General features: G+C 34.1%; 1 protein-coding gene across 2 annotated transcripts in view; it reads right to left on the reverse strand.

Moving 5' to 3' along the window:
* Positions 1-23,830, reverse strand: part of CCDC178 (coiled-coil domain containing 178) — a 495,421-nt gene that overhangs the window by 329,701 nt on the left and 141,890 nt on the right. For both annotated transcript variants that reach the window (XM_019013747.4, XM_055368060.1), the window contains exons 13-14: positions 2,452-2,547; positions 2,166-2,302 (exon numbers count right to left, since the gene is read on the reverse strand). In XM_019013747.4, the coding sequence (XP_018869292.3) occupies positions 2,166-2,302; positions 2,452-2,547 (233 nt within the window). The remainder of the gene's footprint in view (positions 1-2,165; positions 2,303-2,451; positions 2,548-23,830) is intronic.

The raw sequence follows: 23,830 nt of genomic DNA on the forward strand, positions 1-23,830 counted from the left end.
GAGTGGTATTAACATGTATCACCCTCCTGTGGAAGCTACAAGAGCCATTGAGTGATCTCACTAATGTACTTTTCCCTCTATTACCAGCTAAATTACTATTTAAGTGAGAAATCAACCTTTTTATTTTGAGTCACTAAGATTTGGGGGATGTGTGTTACTGCAGAATAATCTCATAAGTGCCTGCTGTCACACACTCTCCCTTTCCTCAAGATGAGTGTCCTTATTAGATCACCGACTCTTCAGATGTTTGTTTGTTTTTGCTCCTCTGGTTCTTTTTCTTTATAAAATAAAATGATAAAATGTAGTAATATTAGCAACTACAGTTTTAAGTTATTCTTTAAAAACCAACATCCTTAAAAAAGTATGTTTCACATACAAGAAAGTTTTACAAATTGTTCCATTTCATCATTTCCAAAGGTAAAATAATTCTAAGAAATTGTATCAAACTTCCAATACAATAATCAAGTATCATGGTCATTTTTTCCTGATAGCATAGTATGTGTCAGACTCTCTGCTATATGATGAGGATTCAATAGCGAAGGAAAAGTAGTCATGGTCTGACCTCATGGATCTTCCCATTTTCGAGGAAGACAGAAATGAAACAAATATTCATACACAAAAAATTATGAATGTGAGAAGAGATGTGAAAAAGAGAGGCATGTGTATCACATGTACATATGACAGAGGCATTGAATTTCACAGGATAGTCAGCTGTAATCTTAAGGATAAGTGGCAATTAGGTAGAAGGAAGTGGTAAAAACATTCTAGAAAAAGAAAGTAGCATAAAAATACCATGTATGGGCTGGAAAAAGTGATAAATGGGAGAAACTGAAGTACTACTACTGTATTTGAACCAAGTAATAAGGGTGAACTGGGAAGAATATGAGACTGTAGAAGCAGATGTGCCTATTCAAGGGACCTTGCAGGATATGTGCTGGGGGGTCTTTGGTCCTTTCACGCCTGTTAAAATTCATGCAGATATAGAGGGGAATTGATCACACTTATGTTAAGATAAATAAGAACATGCCTATCAAAATGTAGATAATGTATTAGAGAGTGATTGCAGGTAGACCAGTTCTGCCAGTCACTGTGAGTTCATGCCAGACATGACGATAGCTTGTACTAGATTGTTGGTGGAGCAATGAAGAGAATAAACTGAAAATACATTTAGTATGTGGAATAGTTCTTGTTGATCCATTAAATATGAGAGTTGAAATAGAGGAGTCATGAAAACTCATAGGTTTCCAAACCAAGAATACTAGTGTAGTAGTTGCAGGAAAAATTGAGAGTGGGCTGAAGGAGATCATGAGCTTGATAAGACATACATAAGATCCTCCATATCTGCAAGTTTTGATTCCTGCAGGCTTAGTTACCTGAGGTCAACTGTAGTCTGAAAAGATTAAACGGCAAATTCCAGATATAGACAATTCATAAGTTTTAGATTGTAGGCTGTTCTAAGTAGCATGATGAAATCTCATGCTCTCTTGCCCCAGATGTGAATAATCCCTTTGTCCAGCATATCCATGCTGTGTATGCTACCTGTCTTTTAGTCACTTAGTAGCCAGCTCAGTTATCAGATTGCAAAATTGTAGTATATATAGGGTTTGGTACAATCTGTGGTTTCAGACATTCACTATGGGTCTTGGAACACATCTCCCATGGTTAAGGGGGGGCTACTGTATTTTAAGTTTAAAGTATTTTTGAGTATAACAGGATAGTCAAAAAGAGGTAAGATAAGGCTGTGTAAAGCTGCTTATAAGATAACTTTTTACAATTATTTTGACTTTTCTTTTTTTTCTTTATTTTATTATTATTATACTTTAAGTTTTAGGGTGAACAAAGAGAACACATGGACACAGGAAGGGGAACATCACACACCGGGGACTGTTGTGGGGTAGGGGGAGGGGGGAGGGATAGCATTAGGAGATATACCTAATGCTAAATGACGAGTTAATGGGTGCAGCACACCAACATGGCACATGTATTCTGACTTTTCAAAGGGAACCCAGAGTGACTAAAGGCAACATTTTGAATAGAACTTAAATTTAAAGCTACTGATAAACAAAAACACCACCATATAACTCCAGGGACACAAACTGGAGAGGTTTATTGTATTTAACATATTGGATTATGGTATATAAGAAGAAAAGTATTTGCAAATTTACCTTTCATTGGTTTTTTCTGTTATTTTGTTAATATCAATCTCAAGTTTTTTATTGTCTTCCGTCAGTTTTGTACATGCCAAAGAAATAGCTGAAAAATCTTTTGCAACATCAGAAAGCTCAATATCCCATGTTTTTTTCTTTAAGAAAAGAATAAAAGAATCATTCATACATGTCTAATTATCAAAAGGCAAAACCTATAATAATGAAATCACTTTTAGATATATGAGTTAATATTTGGAAATAGAAAATGGCGTTCTAAGTGGGAAGTAGGAAAAAATCAACTTACTGCAGCATAAAAATTATTAACTGCTTCCAGATACTGATTTTCATGACTTTTTTGCTTCCAGGTTAGTTGGTCATAAACTCTTCTCAAATCTTCCAGCTAAGAAAGAAGATATACAGAATAAAGTGAATTGTATAGCTTTTCATCCTTCCATAAGGTAAAAAATAAATTAATCATGATAAAGTAGAATTTGTTTCAGTTACATAAAAATTGAAAAACAATAGAAAATTTGGAATTATAATTCATCACATCAACAGGTTAAAGGAGAAAATAAGCATGCTAACACTTTGCAAAACAGTCATTTAATAAATTCACTCACTGTCTAGTTTTCATATCTTAAAAAAACTAGTACAAGAAAAAAATTATTCAAATATAATATAAAGAAACAATAGCAAATACTAAAATGAATTATAAAATACTGAATGTATCCTCATCAGACTCAAGAATAAGATCATATTATCTTTTATTACATTATTAATCATGCTTTAGGAAAGACTAGGTAAACACAATTACATAATAAAATCAAATATTACTATTATAATACTGAAAATGAATAGGTAATATATCTTCAACTTTAGATAACATAATTAAATACCTAGAAAAATAGAAGAATTCCATTTAAAACAACAATAAACAATTTTGGTAAAATGGCTGGATATAAGGATTAGGAAATGAATAGCTTTTATCTATAAGAGTAATAATCTGTTTTTAAAATATAGAAGAAATAATTTTAAAGTTTTCTCAAAAATATAAATTATTTGGGAAAAAATTTGACAAAAAGAAGAGGACCTAAATAAAGTAAACAAAAACTCTTATTAAAAATCCTAAATCAAGTTTCACATGAAAAGGATGATTTATTACAAAATGGTTTAATAGACTATAATGTGTGTTCTCCCAACATTACTGTAAAAATATAGCAAAATGGAGTAGTCTTTTTTGAACTGCACTAAATGAAGTTCACATGGAAAAAAGGTATCTGAGACTACCCAAAAGGTATCTGAAAAATAAAATATTGGAAACTTGCTACCAGATACTAAAACATCCTATAATACTTCTATATTAAGGCAACATTTATTTTCCTAATCATAGTAAAGATCAGAGGGAAAAATTAAAGGCCAGAAATAAATCCGAATCAATATTTTTAGAAAATGATATCTGAATTCAGTGAGAGAGAAGTTGTTTAATTAATGGTACTGAAATAATGTGAAATCTCTGTTTAAAAAAATTCAAAGTGGTCTCTATACCTCACATCTAACTCATATAATAACAAAAGTAATGTTTCAGATGAATAAAAATCTAAATGCAAACACAGAACATGTTCAAATTAGAGTAATCAATAAGATTTCATTTGCATAATCTTGGGCTAAAGGAGAGTGTCACCTTGCCGAGTAAACCAAGAGATCTGTTGATGGGTTTGACAGCACATTTTATAAAAGTATGTGTCAAAAAATACCACCATAAACAAAATGTAAATTAAATAAGAAGACCATGAAAAAAATGTAAAATAAAAAGCCAACATTCCCAGATTATGTCCTTGCAGAGACATCAATGAAAATAGTGAAGCAGGAGTCTCTGAAAACTCCCTCTTATATAAATGTAATAAAAAAAAAACTGACAAAAAAATGTCAAATCAGCCTTGTCAACACTCGAAATTAGCCAAAGGCTTGCAACAATCTAGGGAGCACTGATTTAATAAAAACAGTCTAAACTTAGTAAGAAGAGTGCGCTTTGTGGTGTTTCACCTTCTAGTCCTATCACTTCAGCTCCACAGAAGCCTCAAAGAATAATTTATTGTTAAAAGCAGCCTTCTGGCAGCCACCAGAGAGAGTAGAATCAGGCTAGAATGCATTCAAAGCCTCGTTCTCAAAAAATTGTCTTTATTTGACCTGTCTGGTGGTTTTTATGGAAACCTCCACTTGCAAGGATGTCTGCATTTGATTTGATGCAGAGTTCACCAGCACAAAAACTCTCTCCCAGAAAAGCTTTTTCCCCAGAGCATGGTTGTCCAAAAAAATTACAGGCAATTGATAAACTCTGTGGCCACCTGAGATTGTGGCTAAAAATTGGAACAAACAGTAGATGAACTAACAAACTAAAAAGGGAAAGCTGGTGGAATTACATCCATAGTACTTTGTAAAGCTCCAACATACTCCTGGGAATCTAGAGGGCTGCAAATATCCAGGGATGTGTGAAAGACCAGGGTATTCACATGTTCTGGAAATACCTGAGAAGCCATTTAACCTCTCACCTCCTGCTGATCTTGAGGCTCTATGAAAGCAGGAAACAACAACAATAACAAAAACTACAGCAACGTTGGCAACTGCCTGGTTGTTTATTAAAGGTGAACCTAAGCAAGCACACAGAACTTTTCTGCAAAGACAGAGATAAATTTTTTACAGATTTTAAGGATTATTATCCAATGATTAACAGACCCTCAGCTGAGAAGAGACTTCAGGGGCTGCACATGAGAAAGACAACAGACTTTACTTAATTAAGTTAGAAAGTTCTCTAAACAAAACAAAACAACAAAAATTACTACTTCAGCAAACAGCAACAGGAACAAATCCTGAGGATAAGTGAAAATATGATATCCAGTATAAATACATTGTATTTAAAATGTTCAGTTTTCAACAACTAAAAATGAGACATTCAAAGAATTAAGAAAGTATAGACTATGCAGAATAAAAAATTAGTCAATAGAAATTGTCTCAGGGGAAAATTAGACATTTTATTTATTAATCCAGTTAGAAATTTGAAATATGTTCAAGGATCTAAAGGACTAAAACAAAGCATTAAAATAATGTTTTAGCAAATAGAAACTATTAATAAAGTGATATAAATTATTTTAAAACTCAAATATAAATTTGACAGTTGAAAAGTACAATAACTGAACTAAAAAATTTTTGCTATCTGCACTCAACAGCATATTTGAGTAGGCAGAAGAAAGAATCATCAAAACAATGGGAAACAGAAGGTATATACTAGCATATACAAAATACAGAAAGAAAAGTACCGAGAATCCTATATCAAGCAAAACTAGAACTTAAAAACAATAGATATTAGGACATTCCCAGATAATCAAATATTGGGATAAACCTGTTCTATAAAAAATACTCAAGGGAATCGATTCCTTCAAATTGAGATGAAAGAATGCTAGACAGTAACTTGAATCCACAGAAGAAATAAAGACAACCAGTAATCATAACTTTATAGGTAAATATTAAAATTTATAAACGTATTATTTTGTAACCCTTTTTCATTGCCTAATTTAAAAGACAATTGCATAAAGCAGTAATTGTAAATTTCTATTGATAGTCACACAATGTATAAAGATATAATTTATACAATAGCAAGACAAATAAATAAAGGAAGAAAGAAAGCTATAGAGGAGAAAGAAATGTGTATACTATTGAAATTGTTAGTATTAATCCAAAATAATTTTTTTTGTAAATTAAATTGTGAATTCCACTCCCAGGGCAATTGCTGGGAAAACAGTTCAAAAATATATAGTCAAATCAATTACAAAGTAATTAAAGTGTTACACAAAAGAAGGCAGTAATGAAGGAATAGAGAAAATATAAAGACATAAGACACAGAGAAAATAAGTAGCAGAATGGCAAATACAAATCCTACCTTATCAGTAATTACATTAAATGTAAATAAATTAAACCCTCTAATTAAAGTATAGAGATTGATGGAATGAATTTGACGGAAATGGTCCTATCATATACTGTTCACAAAAGACACATGGGAGATCAAAGAAACAAATATGTTGAAAGTAAAGGCTGGAAAAAGAAATTCCATGCAAACAGTAACCATGTTAAAGAAAGTCCATGCAAACAGTAACCATGTTAGAGCTGAAGTGGCTAGATTAATATCAGACAAAATAGACTTTAGAATAAAAATTGCTAGAACAAACAAAGAATTACATTTTATAATAACAGAAGGGTCAATTAATCAAGACATAACAATCACGAATATGAATCCACCCAACAACAAAGCTTCAAGATACATGAAACAAAAACTGACGGAACTAAAGAGAGAAATAGAAAATTTGACAAAAATAGAGACTTTGATACTGCATGACTGAAGTCATGCAAAGTGCCTTCTCCAGCCATATTGGAATGAAATTATAAATCAATAACACAAAGAAATAACAGAAGGAAATTCAAAACATATGGACATTAAACAGTATGTTCCTTGATAACCAACAAGTATAAGAAGAAATCTCAAGAATGATTAGAAAATATTTTGAGATGAATGAGAATGAATGTACAACATATTGAAACTTATTGGATGAAGTTAGAGCAGTGCTTTAAAGGAAATTTCTAGCTCTAATTGCCTACATTAAAGAAGAAGTTCTTATGTCAGTAACCTAACTTTACATCTAAAAGAATTAGAAAAAGAGCTAACTAAACCCAAAGCAAGTAAAAGAATGAAAATTAATTTTTAAAAAACTACAGTGAGAAAAATATGAATTCTAATACATGCAAAAAGTGGAGAGAATCAACAAAACCAAAAGTTTGTTCTTTGGAAAGTTCAAGAAATTTGATAAAATACTACATACACTAACCAAGAAAAAAGACATTTATGCAGCCAAAAAACACATGAAAAAATGCTCATCATCACTGGCCATCAGAGAAATGCAAATCAAAACCACTATGAGATATCATCTCACACCAGTTAGAATGGCAATCATTAAAAAGTCAGGAAACAACAGGTGCTGGAGAGGATGTGGAGAAATAGGAACACTTTTACACTGTTGGTGGGACTGTAAACTAGTTCAACCATTGTGGAAGTCAGTGTGGCGATTCCTCAGGGATCTAGAACTACAAATACCATTTGACCCAGCAATCCCATTACTGGGTATATACCCAAAGGACTATAAATCATGCTGCTATAAAGACACATGCACACGTATGTTTATTGCGGCATTATTCACAATAGCAAAGACTTGGAACCAACCCAAATGTCCAACAATGATAGACTGGATTAAGAAAATGTGGCACATATACATGATGGAATACTATGCAGCCATAAAAAATGATGAGTTCATGTCCTTTGTAGGGACATGGATGAAATTGGAAACCATCATTCTCAGTAAACTATCGCAAGAACAAAAAACCAAACACCGCATATTCTCACTCATAGGTGGGAATTGAACAATGAGATCACATGGACACAGGAAAGGGAATATCACACTCTGGGGACTGTGGTGGGGTCGGGGGAGGGGGGAGGGATACCATTGGGAGATATACCTAATGCTAGATGACGAGTTAGTGGGTGCAGCGCACCAGCATGGCACATGTATACATATGTAACTAACCTGCACAATGTGCACATGTACCCTAAAACTTAAAGTATAATTAAAAAAAAGGAAAAAAAAAAAAAAGAAGATGCAAATTACTAAATTCAGAAATTCAAGAGGGAGTATTGCTATGAACCTTCAAAAAGTGATTATAAGAGAATACTATAAAACATTTTATGCCAACAAATTAGATAAACAACATGAAATGAATAAATTCCCAAAAATACACCACCTAACAAAACTTACTCAAGAAGAAACAGAAAATCTGAATAAATCTGTTAACAAGCAAATACACTGAATTAATAATCAAAAACTTCTCACAAAGATAAGCCAGAACAAAATTGCCTTACTGGTGAATACTACTAGATGTTAAAAGATGAATCAACATGAGTCTTTCACAAAATCTTCCAAAAAATAGAAAAGAAATATACACTTACCAGCTTATTCTATGAGGCAGTCTCACTGTGATAGCATATCCTGACATGACATCACAAGAAATGAAAAGTACAGACTGATATCTCTTGTGAATTTAGACACAAAAATCCTTAACAAAATAGTTGCGGAATCCATAAACATATAGAAAGGGTTATAGACCACGATGAAGTGAGATCTATCTAGAAATGCAAGGTTGGTTCTACATGTAAAAATCAGTAAATGTAATAAACACCATATTAATATAATAAAGGACCAAAGCCATTTCCATTATTTCAATGAATGTAGAAAAATCATTTGAAATATTTCTATACCCTTTTGTAATAAAAAAAATTCAGTAAACTAACAATAAAGGGAAATTTTCTTATCCTGATAAAAATGTACCTGTGAAAGCCAACATCATACTTGATGAAAAGTGGATCATTCCACTAATACCAGAAAGGATGGGATATTTGCTCTTATTGTCTTTTTTTAACATTGTATTTGATGCTCTAACCAAAGTAATTAGGCAAAATAAAAATAAAAACAAAAATAAAAAATAATCATTTCCAGATTGAGAAGAAAGAAGTGAACATCTGTATTTGCAGATAAAAGGATTTGTGTAGAGAAAGTCCTAAATAATGTATTTTTAAAAACTATAGAGCCTAATGAACAACTTTGCAACTTGCAGGATACAAAGACAACACACAAACATTGGTGGTATTTCTACACACTAGCAATGAGCAATACAAAAATGTAATTAAGACAATTTTATTTACAATAGTGTCAAAATGAATAAAAATTTAAGAATAAATTTTACTAAACAGTGTAAGATTTGTACACTGAATATTACAACACATAGTTAAAAGGAATTAAATAGGCCTCAATGAAAATATATCTGTAACCATGGATTTAAACACTTAATATTACTAAGATGACAATGCTCTCCTCATTGATTTACAAAACTCCAGTAATCAAGACATTGTAGTACTGGCATAAGGAAAGACATATAAATCAATGGAATAAAACTGAGAATGTAGAAATTAACCCATACTACATTAATTACCAATTGATTTTAACAACAGTGTCTAGACAATTCAATGAGATAAAATAGTGTTTTCAAAGAATGCTGCTGAAAATACTGAATATCCACTTACAAACAAATGAATTTGAACTTCTACTTCATACCATACACAAAAATTAACTAAACTTGGATTAAAAAATATAAATGTAATAGTTAAAACCACACAAATCTTAGAAGAAAACATAGATAAAAGTCTTTCAGACTTTGGATTAAGCAATGGTTTCTCAGATATGATACTTAAAGCATAGGCAACCAAAGATAAAATAGATAAATAAGACTCCATCAAAATTACAAACTTTTAGTTTTTAAACTTTTTAATATCTTCTGCTTCAAGAATACTAACAAGAAAGTGAAAAGACATGACATGGAGTGGGAGAAAATATTTTCAAACAATCTATCTGATGAGTGTCTAATATCTGGACTACAGAAAGAATACTTACAACTCAATAAAAAGTGAAAAAGAACGGAATATAAAATTGACAAAAGATTTGAACAGACATTTCTCCAAAGAAGATATACAAATGACAAACACAGGAAAAACCATTTTCCATTATTAGAGACTATGGAAATGCAAATCAAAACCACAATGAGATGCTGCTATATATCCACTAAGGATGGCTTTATTTAAAAAGGGGTTTAAAAAAAAAAGGACAGATAATACTGATTGTTGCTGAGAATGCGTTAGAATTGAAACCCTTATAAATCACAATGGTAATGTAAAATATTGTAGTCACTTTGGAAAATAGTTCGGCAGTTCCTCAAAATGTTAAACATAGAACTATCACATGACCTGGCAATTCCACTCCTAGATATATAACCAAGGAAAATGAAACACATTATGCAAAAACTGTAGTGAATGTTTAAGAGTGGCTTTATTCTTAAGAGTCAAAAAAAGTGGAAACAGCCAAAAGTCCATCTACTAAAGAATGGATAAACAAAATGCAATGTACTTAGAAAATGGAAAGTGCTCAGTCATAAAAAGGAATAAAATACTGACAGACTCTACTACATAAAGGACGCTTGAAAACCAGGGTCTATTGTCTAGCCTCAGGTAGCTCAGATGCATAAAATTATTTTATATTTTACATACCAAACAATTGTCAATCTCTAGAAGTAGGTTTACAAAGTATTTTTCAATGGAAAAAAAATGAAAAAATATACATGAAAATTCAGTGCCTAAGGGTAAAAATTAATGATTTGCACCACTATGCCTTTGATAAATGCCTGTGGAAGGCTTACTAAATGAAATTATGAGACAATCATGAGGACACTTTAAGCATTGCATGTGTAATTCTTGCAATCTGCAACTTTTGGATAAGTACAATTACTTTAGCCCTGGCCTAAGTAATAAGACCCATGGAGTCACTAGTATTATGTCCTTATTCCTTTCCTAATATAAATGATAATAAATGTACAACTTCAAAAATATTAATCATTGGAATATCTAAAATCAAATAGTATGCCATTAACGGAAATCTTTGCATTAAAAATGAAATTTAAATGGCTAATAAGAAAAATATGTATTTACTTTGCCATCAGGCAGGAACATGAAAATTAATGTAACCTTTTTTTACCCAACAATTAGGTTGGTATAATTTAAAAATACCAACCATTCCGGGAAAAATGAGAGAAATCATACATTTCTATCACTCCTAATATATAAATATATGTGCATACGTATACATATGTTTTAGAAAATATTTCAGAAATATTTATTTTGAAAAACATACTTAGTTCTAATTCAATAATTCAACTTTTGAGAATCTATCCCATAGAAAGAACCAATTCATAACAACAACAAATATAAAGTTATTCATTTTAATATTGTTTGCAGTAGTTAATAACTATTTTCAATCTGAATTTATTTAAAAGTTAAATAATTGAATACATTGTCATTGAGGTTCATTTTCCTTCTAATGGGCTTTCTTGGGTAGCAAAGGCTAGGAAAATAAAAAGAACAGAAAGGAAGGTAGGGATACTAAGAGGAAAGGAAGGGAAGGGGAAGGGAAGAAGGGAGGGAGGGAGAGATTTCTAGTTTTACTTGGAGGAAGGGTAGGAAAGGGGAGGGGAGGGGAGGGGAGCGGGGAGGGGAGGGGAGGTGAGGGAAGGGAAGCTGTAGCTTCTATGGCCAATCTGGGAAACATTTTTGCATGTCCAACCCAGAGTTTTTTCTGCCAGCTTTGCAAATTCATTGGTCTCTAAATTTTTTTCTACCTAAAACAGAGGGATTTCTGTTTCCTGCACTGTTCCCTGATTGAAATTATGACATGTTCCTAGTATGTAATATTTGTTTACTGTTTAAAAGAGTGCATTAGATTCATATCTAATAACCTTGATATATATCCACAATATATCTTTAAGTAAAAGAGCAAGATTACTAAATGTAAACTGGGCAACAGAGCAAGACCTTGTTTCTAAAGTAAGTGAGTAAGTAAATAAATAAATAAATGACAATATTAGATGGGACTGTGAATCTGAAGCTGGACTTCTCAGACATGATGTTAGGCATGGAAAAATACATAACTCTTTGGGAAAACATTTTTGCATTGTCTACTAAAGCTGAACATGTGCATTCTTTGGCCCAGAAATTCACAAAATAAATGAATGTTTCATTTTAATAAATGAATGCATTTCAGTGCATATTTCAAATGTTGTGGCCTGAAAAGCTGGAAGGTTTGAATTGTCATAAACTGAAATAGGGGAGAATGCAGGTTATAGAGTGGTTCCACATCTGAAGTACAATTTTAGGACAGTTAAACTTGAGATACTTACTAGATATCTAAGTGGAGATTCAGAGTTGGCAGTTGGATATATAAGATTTGTTACAAAAGACTAAGCACTGAGGTTCTCAAATGCTTGGAGTTTGAGGAGATATAAAGAAACCAGTAGAGGGAACTGAGAACAAGAATCCAGAAAAATAGCAAAAACCATGAAGAATGTGTTCTGGAAGCCAAAAGAAAAAGCTTTCCAAGGCTAAGGGTAGAATCAACTTGGTTAAGTGGCATGTGTAAGTTAATAAAGATGAGGACAAAAGAATAATGATTAGATTTAGCAAATGGAAATCACTGGTGACCTAAGGCTTAATGGTGATGGTAAAAAGAAAATTGGGGTGTGTTTAAGAAAGGATGAACGATATAATGGTCAAGTAAGATTTATTCCAACAATTCAAGGTTCAAATTAGAAAATCCATTAATTTAATATACTGTATTCTAGATAATGAGAGAAATATTACATGAGCTTCTCCCTAGAGGCAGAAAAGATTCTTGAGAAAATTCAATACTCATTCCCAATTTAAAAAACTACTCAATACATTGAAACTGACAATACTTTACAACTTGATAAAATGTATATTGAATCTTAAAGCCAGCATCATATTTAAGGGAATAAAAAAACTAGTAGCAATCCCATTAAGAGCGGGGCATAGCGAGGATGCCACTTATTTCCACTACTATTTAACATTGTATTAAAAGTATTAACCAATGTAATCTGATAAAAAATAATGATTAAAGGCATAAGAATTAATAAAAATTAGTATCTCTAATTGCAGATGAAATAATAGCATTCCTGGAAAACCCCAGATAAACAATGATGAGTAACATAAATAATTTTAAAAATTAGTAAATTAGTGCAGTAAGAATTATCATTATTTACTTCATAAACCAAATATAACTAGTTAGAAGAATTAATAAAAGAGAAATCCTCAACTAGAAGTACAAAACAATAATTTACGAATACACTTTTCAAAATCTTGCAAATTCTATATGAGGAAACCTTTTAAAAATGCTCCTAACACAAAATGTAATTGAACAATTGGAATAGTATCATCTTACTGACTTAACATAATGCCTATTTACTATCTCATTTTCTATAAGTCAGAATGCTGGTGAGCTAGGTCAGTACTCTGCTTAGGGTCTCACAAGCTGTAATGAAGGTTTCAGTTGGCCTGGGCTCTCCTTTAGTGGCTCTGGGGGATAAACCATTTCTAATCTCATTAAGGTTGTAATCTCATTACAGTTCCAGGCAGAATATATTATGTTTTCACAGTTTCTATGTGGCCCCCTCCATCTTCAAGTCAGCAATGACTGGCTGAGCACTTCTCATGCTTTGGAACTCTCTGACTCTACATTTCTCTGACTTGTTCTTCTCTCAGCCAAAAGAAAGTTATGCTTTCAAAGACTCATGTAATTACCATTACAATCCAGGATAATCTCCCAATCGAACGGCACTGATTATAAACACAATTACATCTACAAAATCCTTCTGCCCATGTAACCTTGCATATTTACAAGCATGACATGAAGGGCACAAATTATGAGGATCCAGATTCTGCATACCACACTGCACTGCCTGGGCCCATGATCCACATCCCGCCCATATGCAAAATACATTCACCTCCTCTGAGGGTGCCCACAAATCTCCAACCAAAGCCCAAACTTGCATCTAAATATTATCATCTCTAATGTCCAAAATCTCATCATCTAAATCAAGTACAGATGAAACTATATAGGTTTGATATATCCTGGGGTGAAATGTCTTCTTTTTTTTGGACCTTTGAAACTAAAGAAAGAAATCATGACTTTCCAATGATCCTAAAATACATATATATATATATATACACATACACATATATATACAAATACACACATATATATATATATATATAATATTTACTTCATGAGAAAGAAGCCAAATCCATCATTTTTTAAAAGATAATCACTTCTCTATTTTTGGCTACACTGAAATAGTTGAGGAGTAACACCCTTAAATTTCCTTGATGCCCTCTTGTTTAAGGAGTCTATAGATCCACCCTTCTAAAAGTAACTTCAATTAAAATTGATTGAATAATATTTTTATATTATGCCTAAACATAAAACTAAATTTTAGCATTTATATATGGAATATAGGCTTTATTCTATCATATACAAAACCAACACAGCAACTAGAAAATGACTGAATTTACCAACCTTCTAGCATTTATCCTTTAGGGAATATTACTATTAGCAACAAATACTGACAGTATTTAATACACAGAAGTTACCTCTAAATGCGGACTGTGAAGTACAAGAAATCTGCTGGACAATATGGAATGATAATACATATAAAATTAAAGGGATGCAAGGCTGGTTCAATATATGCAAATCAATAAATGTAACCCAGCACATAAACAGAACCAAAGACAAAAACCACATGATTATCTCAATAGATGCAGAAAAGGCCTTTGACAAAATTCAACAACGTTCATGCTAAAACGTCTCAATAAATTAGGTATTGATGGGACGTATCTCAAAATAGTAAGAGATATCTATGACAAATCCACAGCCAGTATCATACTGAATGGGCAAAAACTGGAAGCATTCCCTTTGAAAACTGGCACAAGACAGGGATGCCCTCTCTCACCACTCCTATTCAACATAGTGTTGGAAGTTCTGGCCGGGGCAATTAGGCAGGAGAAGGAAATAAAAGGTATTCAATTAGGAAAAGAGGAAGTCAAATTGTCCCTGTTTGCAGATGACATGATTCTATACCTAGAAAACCCCACTGTCTCAGCCCCAAATCTCCTTAAGCTGATAAGCAACTTCAGCAAAGTCTCAGGATACAAAATCAATGTACAAAAATCACAAGCATTCTTATACACCAATAACAGAGAAACAGAGAGCCAAATCATGAGTGAACTCCCATTCACAATTGCTTCAAAGAGAATAAAATACTTAGGAATCCAACTTACAAGGGACGTGAAGGACCTCTTCAAGAACTACAAACCACTGCTCAATGAAATAAAAGAGGATACAAACAAATGGAAGAACATTCCATGCTCATGGGTAGGAAGAATCAATATCGTGAAAATGGCCATACTGCCCAAGGTAATTGATAGATTCAATGCCATCCCCATCAAGCTACCAATGCCTTTCTTCACAGAATTGGAAAAAACTACTTTCAAGTTCATATGGAACCAAAAAAGAGCCCACATCACCAAGTCAATCCTAAGCCAAAAGAACAAAGCTGGAGGCATCATGCTACCTGACTTCAAACTATACTACAGGCTACAGTAACCAAAACAGGATGGTACTGGTACCAAAACAGAGATATAAACCAATGGAACAGAACAGAGCCCTCAGAAATAACGCCGCATGTCTACAACTATCTGGTCTTTGACAAACCTGAGAAAAACAAGCAATGGGGAAAGGATTCCCTATTTAATAAATGGTGCTGGGAAAACTGGCTAGCCATATGTAGAAAGCTGAAACTGGATCCCTTCCTTACACCTTATACAGAAATTAATTCCAGATGGATTAAAGACTTAAATGTTAGACCTAAAACCATAAAAACCCTAGAAGAAAACCTAGGCATTACCATTCAGGACATAGGCATGGGCAAGGACTTCATGTCTATAACACCAAAAGCAATGGCAACAAAAGCCAAAATTGACAAATGGGATCTAATTAAACTAAAGAGCTTCTGCACAGCAAAAGAAACTACCATCAGAGTGCACAGGCAACCTACAAAATGGGACAAAATTTTCGCAACCTACTTATCTGACAAAGGGCTAATATCCAGAATCTACAATGAACTCAAACAAATTTACAAGAGAAAAACAAACAACCCCATCAAAAAGTGGGTGAAGGATATGAACAGACACTTCTCAAAAGAAGACATTTATGCAGCCAAAAGACACATGAAAAAATGCTCACCATCACTGGCCATCAGAGACATGCAAATCAAAACCACAATGAGATACCATCTCACACCTGTTGGAATGGCAATCATTAAAAAGTCAGGAAACAACAGGTGCTGGAGAGGATGTGGAGAAATAGGAACACTTTTACACTGTTGGTGGGACTGTAAACTAGTTCAACCATTGTGGAAGTCAGTGTGGCGATTCCTCAGGGATCTAGAACTACAAATACCATTTGACCCAGCAATCCCATTACTGGGTATATACCCAAAGGACTATAAATCATGCTGCTATAAAGACACATGCACATGTATGTTTATTGTGGCTCTATTCACAATAGCAAAGACTTGGAACCAACCCAAATGTCCAACAATGATAGACTGGATTAAGAAAATGTGGCACATATACACGATGGAATACTATGCAGCCATAAAAAATGATGAGTTCATGTCCTTTGTAGGGACATGGATGAAATTGGAAATCATCATTCTCAGTAAACTATTGCAAGGACAAAAAACTAAACACCGTATGTTCTCACTCATAGATGGGAATTGAACAATGAGAACACATGGACACAGGAAGGGGAACATCACACTCTGGGGACTGTTGTGGGGTGGGGCGCAGGGGAGCAATAGCATTAGGAGGTATACCTAATGCTAAATGACCAGTTAATGGGTGCAGCACACCAGCATGGCACATGTATACATATGTAACTAACCTGCACATTGTGCACATGTACCCTGCACATTGTGCACATGTAAACTTAAAGTATAGTAATAATAATAATAATAATAAAGAAACACACACAAAAAAATAAATAAAATTAAAATGGATAGATTCATTTAAGAGTTAATCATACAGCATCAAATGTATACAAAATTACAGTGATTTTAAATATGTGCTATTTATTGCAATGAGAGTAAGTTTTCTTAGTTCTCCATTTCACTGAAATCAATTATAAAACTTCCAAAATCTATCTCTTTTACAATATAATAATTATTAAAGACAAAAACAATTTTTATCTTAAAAAATAAATAATTTAAATCATAAATTATATTGAAGGAAAGACACCTCTAGATTTAAACAATATAAGCAGTAAGAGTTATTATGTAGTTTTGGTTATGTTTAAAGTCATGTTCAAAACTTATTTTATATTCAAGGAAACAATGCCAATACCAACATCTAAATTATACAATTAAAGGGTGAACATAGTACAAAATTGTGAACCAGTTGCCATACAAGATCCAATACACAATGTGACAAGTCTCATAACCCCACAGAATTAATGATATGAAATTCAATTCAGAAAGATGTCTTCTTAAAAGTGAATTGAAAAAGGGTAAAGTTAAAGTTTTAAGAATTTTGGAAAATGTGAAAATACTGGCAAATTATTTAAGCTTTGGCAGAATGCTAAGGTGTATCATTCTTACGTGTGCTTCTTGTACTACTGTATAATTCAACTTTCATTATTTGTTATCACAATACCATTTTGCTTAAAATAAATAGTTATGTTCAATTAAAAAGTTTTAGAGATATTTATTACAGCTTCGTTTATAATACTTAAAAATTAAAGCACACTTAATATCCAATGACAAGGGTTTAAGAAAATGTAAAGAGAGAGAGGGCAAGATGGCCAACTAGGTGCAGATAAGTGGAACAGCTCCCATGGAGGCACTGAGACTATTGGCGTGCTTTTAACAGATCTTCAGAGGGAAGGCACCAAGAGTGGACACAGAAGCTGGGTTGAAGGGGGAGAAAGCTGGGAACCCTGTAAGGGCTATCGCATATGGGGGCTCATTTTTGAACCACAACAGTTCCGGAGGAATAGGTGAGTGAAACTGGCTAGGAGCAACTTGCTCTTGCCACGGGCCTCTGAAACCCGGCAGGAAGGGACCCCTTGACCACCATGGACACTTGAGGTGGCAAGGAGAGCCTCCTCGAGAAGTGCTAAGGGCAGCAAGCCAGCTGATGTGGAGCCCAGAGGGTTTGGAGCGAGAGCATCTGTAGTGCAGCACAGCTAGGGGTGGCCACCATAACTCTAGGCTCGACTTGCTCCTGTGAGAGACTTCAGCCCTAGGGGAACTGTCGGACCTGATCTCTGCAAGCTGGTCCTGCACATCAGATGGGACTAGTCTGACCTATGCACTCCTTGTTCTGCTGGCCTCTCCTGGGTCCCCAGCCTGGCCATACCTGCTTATACGGCAGTCTCAAGTGGGGCCCACACCATAGCTTCTGCATTGGTAAACCATACCTAAGAAATAGAGAGCTCCAGTAAGATGGCCCCTGTGCCCACACACCAGCCCACATGCTCTCTCTCCATACTTCAGCTTTCCCTGGGCTCATGGCAACTCACCACATCACTACCTGGCACATGTCTGCACGGGAGAGTTTTTGCTTTACCTGCCCTGCCAGCACATGGGAGTGCAACTGGACCCTCAACATCGCTGCTGATGGCCATTGCAGAGAACCTCGGAGGGCCCAGAGCCAGCAAGCCCGGCTCCCCGCCAGTGCCTCCCCCTTGTGTTAATACTGTGCAGAGAACAGGGGATCCTCCCACACCCTGAGTGATCACTCCTGCTTGCAGGGCACAGAGAAGGCACCCAGACCTGCCGGGACCAGCACTCTGGCCCCAAGCCAACACCACCTCCAAGGCAACCACACACACAGTCTCCAGCAGGGGCCTACTTCCCCCACCCTCCAACAAGCTGCATTGCCTCTGCCACTGTGGTGAAAGCTAGCAGGGAGGCAGACACCCCTGCATCCACTAGCACTCTGCTGCAGCTGCTGCACCTCGGCATCCCCCAGAGCAGACCAAACCTCAAGGAGCCAAGAACAAAGTCAGGGCCCAATACAAGTCCTCCCAAGTCAGAGCATGCAGTCTAGGAGTTAGGAGCTGAACACTGGCCCCCTCAAATCTCCCAGAAACGAAGTCAGTCGGCTGAATCCTCCTTATATTAAGTATAAATTAAACCCCCAAGGTCATCAACAGGATTAAAAAAAGAAAAAAAATCCGAAGGTAACCAACCTCAAAGACTGAGTGCCTTCTTTGACCAAGATGCCAAAAGCAATTGCCACAAAACTAAAAATTGACAAATAGAACCTAATTAAACAGTTTCTGCACAGCAAGAGAAAGTATCAACAGAGTAAACAGAGAACCCACAGAATGGGAGAAAATTTTTGCAAATTATGCAGCTAACAAAGGTCTAATATCTAGCATTTATAAGGAATTAAATTTACAAGAGAAAACCAAGTAACCCCATTAAAAAGTGGGCAAAGGACATGAGCAAACACTTTTTAAAAGCTTACATGTGGCCAAGCATATGAAAAAAAGCTCAACATCACTGATCATTAGAAAAATGCAAACAAAACCACAATGAAATATCATCTCACACCAGACAGAATGGCTATTACTAAAAAGCCAAAAAAATAACAGATGCTGGTGAGATTGTGGAGAAAAAAGAACGCTTATACACTGTTGGTGGGACTGTAAATTAGTTCATCGTTGTGGATGACACTGTGGTGATTCCACAAAGACCTAAAGGCAGCAATACCATTCAATCTGGCAGTCCCATTACTGGGTACATACCCAAAGGACTATAAATCATTCTGTTAAAATACACATGTGTACGTATGTTCATTGCAGCACTATTCACAATAGCAAAGACATGGAATCAAACCTAAATGCCTATTAATGATAGACCTGGCAAAGAAAATGTGGTGCATACACACCATGAAATCCCATGTAGCCATAAAAAGAACAAGATTATGTACTTTGCAGGGACATGGTGGGAGCTGGAGGCCATCAGCCTTTGCAAACTAACACAGGAACAGAAAACCAAATGCCGCATGTTCTCATTTATAAGTGGGAGCTAAATGATGAGAACACATGGATACACAGAGGGGAACAACACACATTGGGGCCTATCAGAGGGTGGAGGGTGGGAGGAGGGAGAGGATCAGGAAAAATAACTAATGGGTACCTGGGTGACAAAATAACCTGTACAACAAACCTCCATGACATAAGGTTACCTATGTAACAAACCTACACATGTATCCCTGAACTTAAAAGTTAAAAAAGAAACTCTAAAGCTTTTAAAATTAATTGTAAAATATAATATCGAAATAAGTTTTTATGTCATGAAAGAAGAAACATGCCATCAATTACTGTATGCATATGATAATATCATTATTTATATATATTACAAGGCCTGTGCGTTTATATACAAAAAAAATGAACAGTGACTACATCTGGATGGTGTTATCATAGATCAATATTTTCTATCCGCCTGAGTATATTCTAAACTTTGAGGAATCAGCATTAAGTATTTGTGCCTTTCAAAACATGCCTTAAAATAACTTTATATCATAGTTTCTATAATGAATCCCATCAGATTTTTTGAGGGTTGTAAGGAAGAAAACAGGATTCATTAATAGCAATTGAAGCAGAGTTTGTGGGGCAGATCCTGACTGGAATAATCTTATGTGAGAATGCAAGGAGAGAAACTGAAGACAGAAATGACTTTCAAAGAATTTTCCACAAAGAATATCAGGAAATGCAACTGTACTGTAGCTCTTGGGGAAAGAAAGAATGCACACACACACACAGACACAGACACACACACACACACACACTAAACATGAAAAACGGGGAAGTGAAAAGTAAAAAGTGAAAGAATAAGCCTAAAGAAAAAAGAAAGTAATTGTAACCATAAAATTACATATTAACACATTAAAAGTTTGAAAATTCTACAATTATTGAATCTACAAATCGTTTCTTTTTAAATAAATTATTAAAAATTTTTAAATCTAATTTAAAAAGTGAAAATACGTATACAATTAGAAATAACATAACAACAAAAATGGAAGCAAGCATTCCGCGTCATGCTATGGTAATATATTTGAAAATCTTAATCCATTTAGATTATTTCCTGGGCCATTAAAAAATTAAACATTAACCTCAGGAAGAAATACATAGCCTGATATGACAATTCTGTTATTAAATAAAACAGTGGCCCATGAAAAAGAAAATAATAATTCAAACAATGGAAAAAAATCACCAAGGTGTTCTATCAAATTTTCAAGAGAAAGTTATTTAAATATGTATTAATTATTTAGGTAATAAGAATGGAAGAAAAGTTTCAAAATTCATTTTGTAAAGCTGGCATAATCCTGATAAGAGCATCTATCAAATATAGCACAAATTAAGAACACCGGAATACAGACTCACTTATGAATATGGATGCAAAATCTTAAATAAAATCCTTGCAAATCAAACTCAGCAGTAAATTAAAAGAACAATAAACCATAACCAAGCAGAGTTCATCTAATGAATTTAAAAATGGTTAAATATTAATATAATACATCACCTCAATAGGTCAAATGAGAAACTAAAATCATCTTCACAGCATTTTCTATAAATGAACATCTATTCCTATGTAAACTGCTTTGATAATCAGAGTATATTTTTAAAATCTTTAGCATGGCCATTAGTATATATTTGAAATCAGCATTTAGAAAACATTAAGCACTTCTTTAAAATAAAAGATAGTAAAAGCCAATTTCACAGATGTCATTTAATATTTAATATATATGCCACACAAAATACACACATAAAAAGTGTTGAAATCCTATTATTTAAAAAATTAGCAATGTGCATTTTTTTTTTTTTTTTTTTTGAGATGGAGTCTTACTCTGTCACCCAGGCTGGAGTGCAGTGGCGCAATCTTGGCTCATTGCAACCTCTGCCTCCCGGGTTCAAGTGATTCTCCTGCCTGAGCCGCCTGAGCAGCTGGGACTACAGGTGTGCACCACCACACTGGGCTAATTTTTGTATATTTTAGTAGGGATGGGGTTTCACCATATTGGCCAGGCTGGTCTCGAACTCCTGACCTGGTGACCCATCTTCCTCAGCCTCCCAAAGTGCTGGGATTACAGGCATGAGCCACCACGCCTGGCCAGCAATGTGTATTTTTCTAAATGTTATACTATTTTATCTACAAAACACATATATGAATACTGTGTAATGAAACACTACTGTTTTCATAGTCTAAAAATTTGGGTTGTAGTTTGGCTCTGCCACTTAATAGCTTTGTGTCTGTTAGAAAATCACTCAGCTTCTCTAGGCTGGCTTCCTATTTGATAAATTGTTAGTATTAGAAATAACTATTGTTTCTCTATTTTTGAGAAGGAATTTGCTTAATTTGAAAATTTTTGAGGCAAATGTATGAATCAAAAGGCATATTTGAATGGGTATTTTGTGGTGTTTAGATTCATACTGTATAATATATAGGCCAATATGTTAGTAATGTAAATTAGCTTTCTATGAACAAAAACAATATTCAAAAATTATGAAAATACCAACTAATATACCAAAGGAATCCACTTATATGCAACATTTATATGAAAACTAAGTTACTAAAAAATAATTTTGTGTGTCTATGTGATTGTCAATAAAATATAAAATTCATAAATATTTCTAAATCCCTAAAAGTTATTTTTATTATCAATTGATAAAATCAGATATAAATGCCTTTTTTATATTACAAGAAACTAAAAATTGCACATCATAAAATTATTTTCTTAAAAAATATTCTGAACCTTGGGAGTAGACTATAAACATGGGAAAGGGATTTATAGAAAATTCTTTGTTTTACATTTAAAAAGTATTTGATCTCAACATTACTTTAATGCACTGAGCCAATTTCAAGAGGTTTTCTGCCTAACAAAGGCCATTGTTTTTAGAAATGAAAAGGAAACAATGTGTTTTCATAGATCCAATGACACAAATTAGAGAAAAGTGTATGTTAATGAGGTAAAGACTCAATTGAAAGCACAAAATGCCTTGAAATTAAAAAAAGAATCATTTTAAGTTGTATGTGCAATTAGGCAGCACAAATCTTCTATTTTTCTCTTGAACTGGGAAGTTTCAATTGCATACCAAAAAATAATGCATGGCAATAATGCACATCATTGCTTTTAATTGAATGCTTAACATGTGCTCTTTGAAAATCTAGCTTAAAGGTTTTATAATGAGCAAAATACAGAAAAAATTAATATATCTAAACTTCATTTTTCTCATCTCTTCTAGAATGTATGATAGTCTCCAAATGATTTCTATAATTAAAAAATATCACTAACCTTATAAATACATACCCAATTTCTCATCAAAAATAACATTTTGTGGCCAGCCATGGTGGCTCACACCTGTAATCCCAGCACTTTGGGAGGTCGAGGTGGGTGGATCACCTGAGGTCAGGAGTTCAAGACCAGTCTGGCCAACAGGGCGAAACCCCATCTCTACCAAAAATACAAAAAATTAGTTGGGTATGGTGGCTCACACCTGTAATTCCAGCTACTCAGGAGGCTGTGGCAGGAGAATCACTTACCTCAGGCGGCAGAGGTTGCAGTGAGCCCAGATTATGCCACTGCATTCCAGCCTGGGCAACAGAGAGAGACACCGTCTCAAAATAAATGAACGAATAAATAAATAAATAAATAACATTTGGTTAAAACATCAAATTGAGGAGGGCCAGCGTTTTCATTTTAGAGATGATCAAAGATATAAAAAACTGACTGTAGGTTTACTCAATAATTGTTCCCTTTTTGAAAATTTTATTCATGCTGACATTTTTATAGATATAGACAAATTTCAGCATGATTATTAAACCAAGGTAATAATTATTTGTCAACAGTATGTAATATTTTTAAAACTTTTATTGATTATGCTATACTTCCCTGGGGCTTTTATAGTAATCCCTGGGAAAGCTACAGGCATTCTTTTAAATTAAGGAAGATTCTGTGAATGACTACTCTCTACACTCCAGGCCACCAAGTTCTTTACAGGCTCACAAGGTGTAGGATTTCCCCTCTTCCCATTTACCTTTACTTCCCTACCTCCCTCCTCCCC

The sequence above is a fragment of the Gorilla gorilla genome, chromosome 17, assembly GCF_029281585.2.
Source record: "Gorilla gorilla gorilla isolate KB3781 chromosome 17, NHGRI_mGorGor1-v2.1_pri, whole genome shotgun sequence".
In the NCBI taxonomy this organism is placed as follows: Eukaryota; Metazoa; Chordata; class Mammalia; order Primates; family Hominidae; genus Gorilla; species Gorilla gorilla.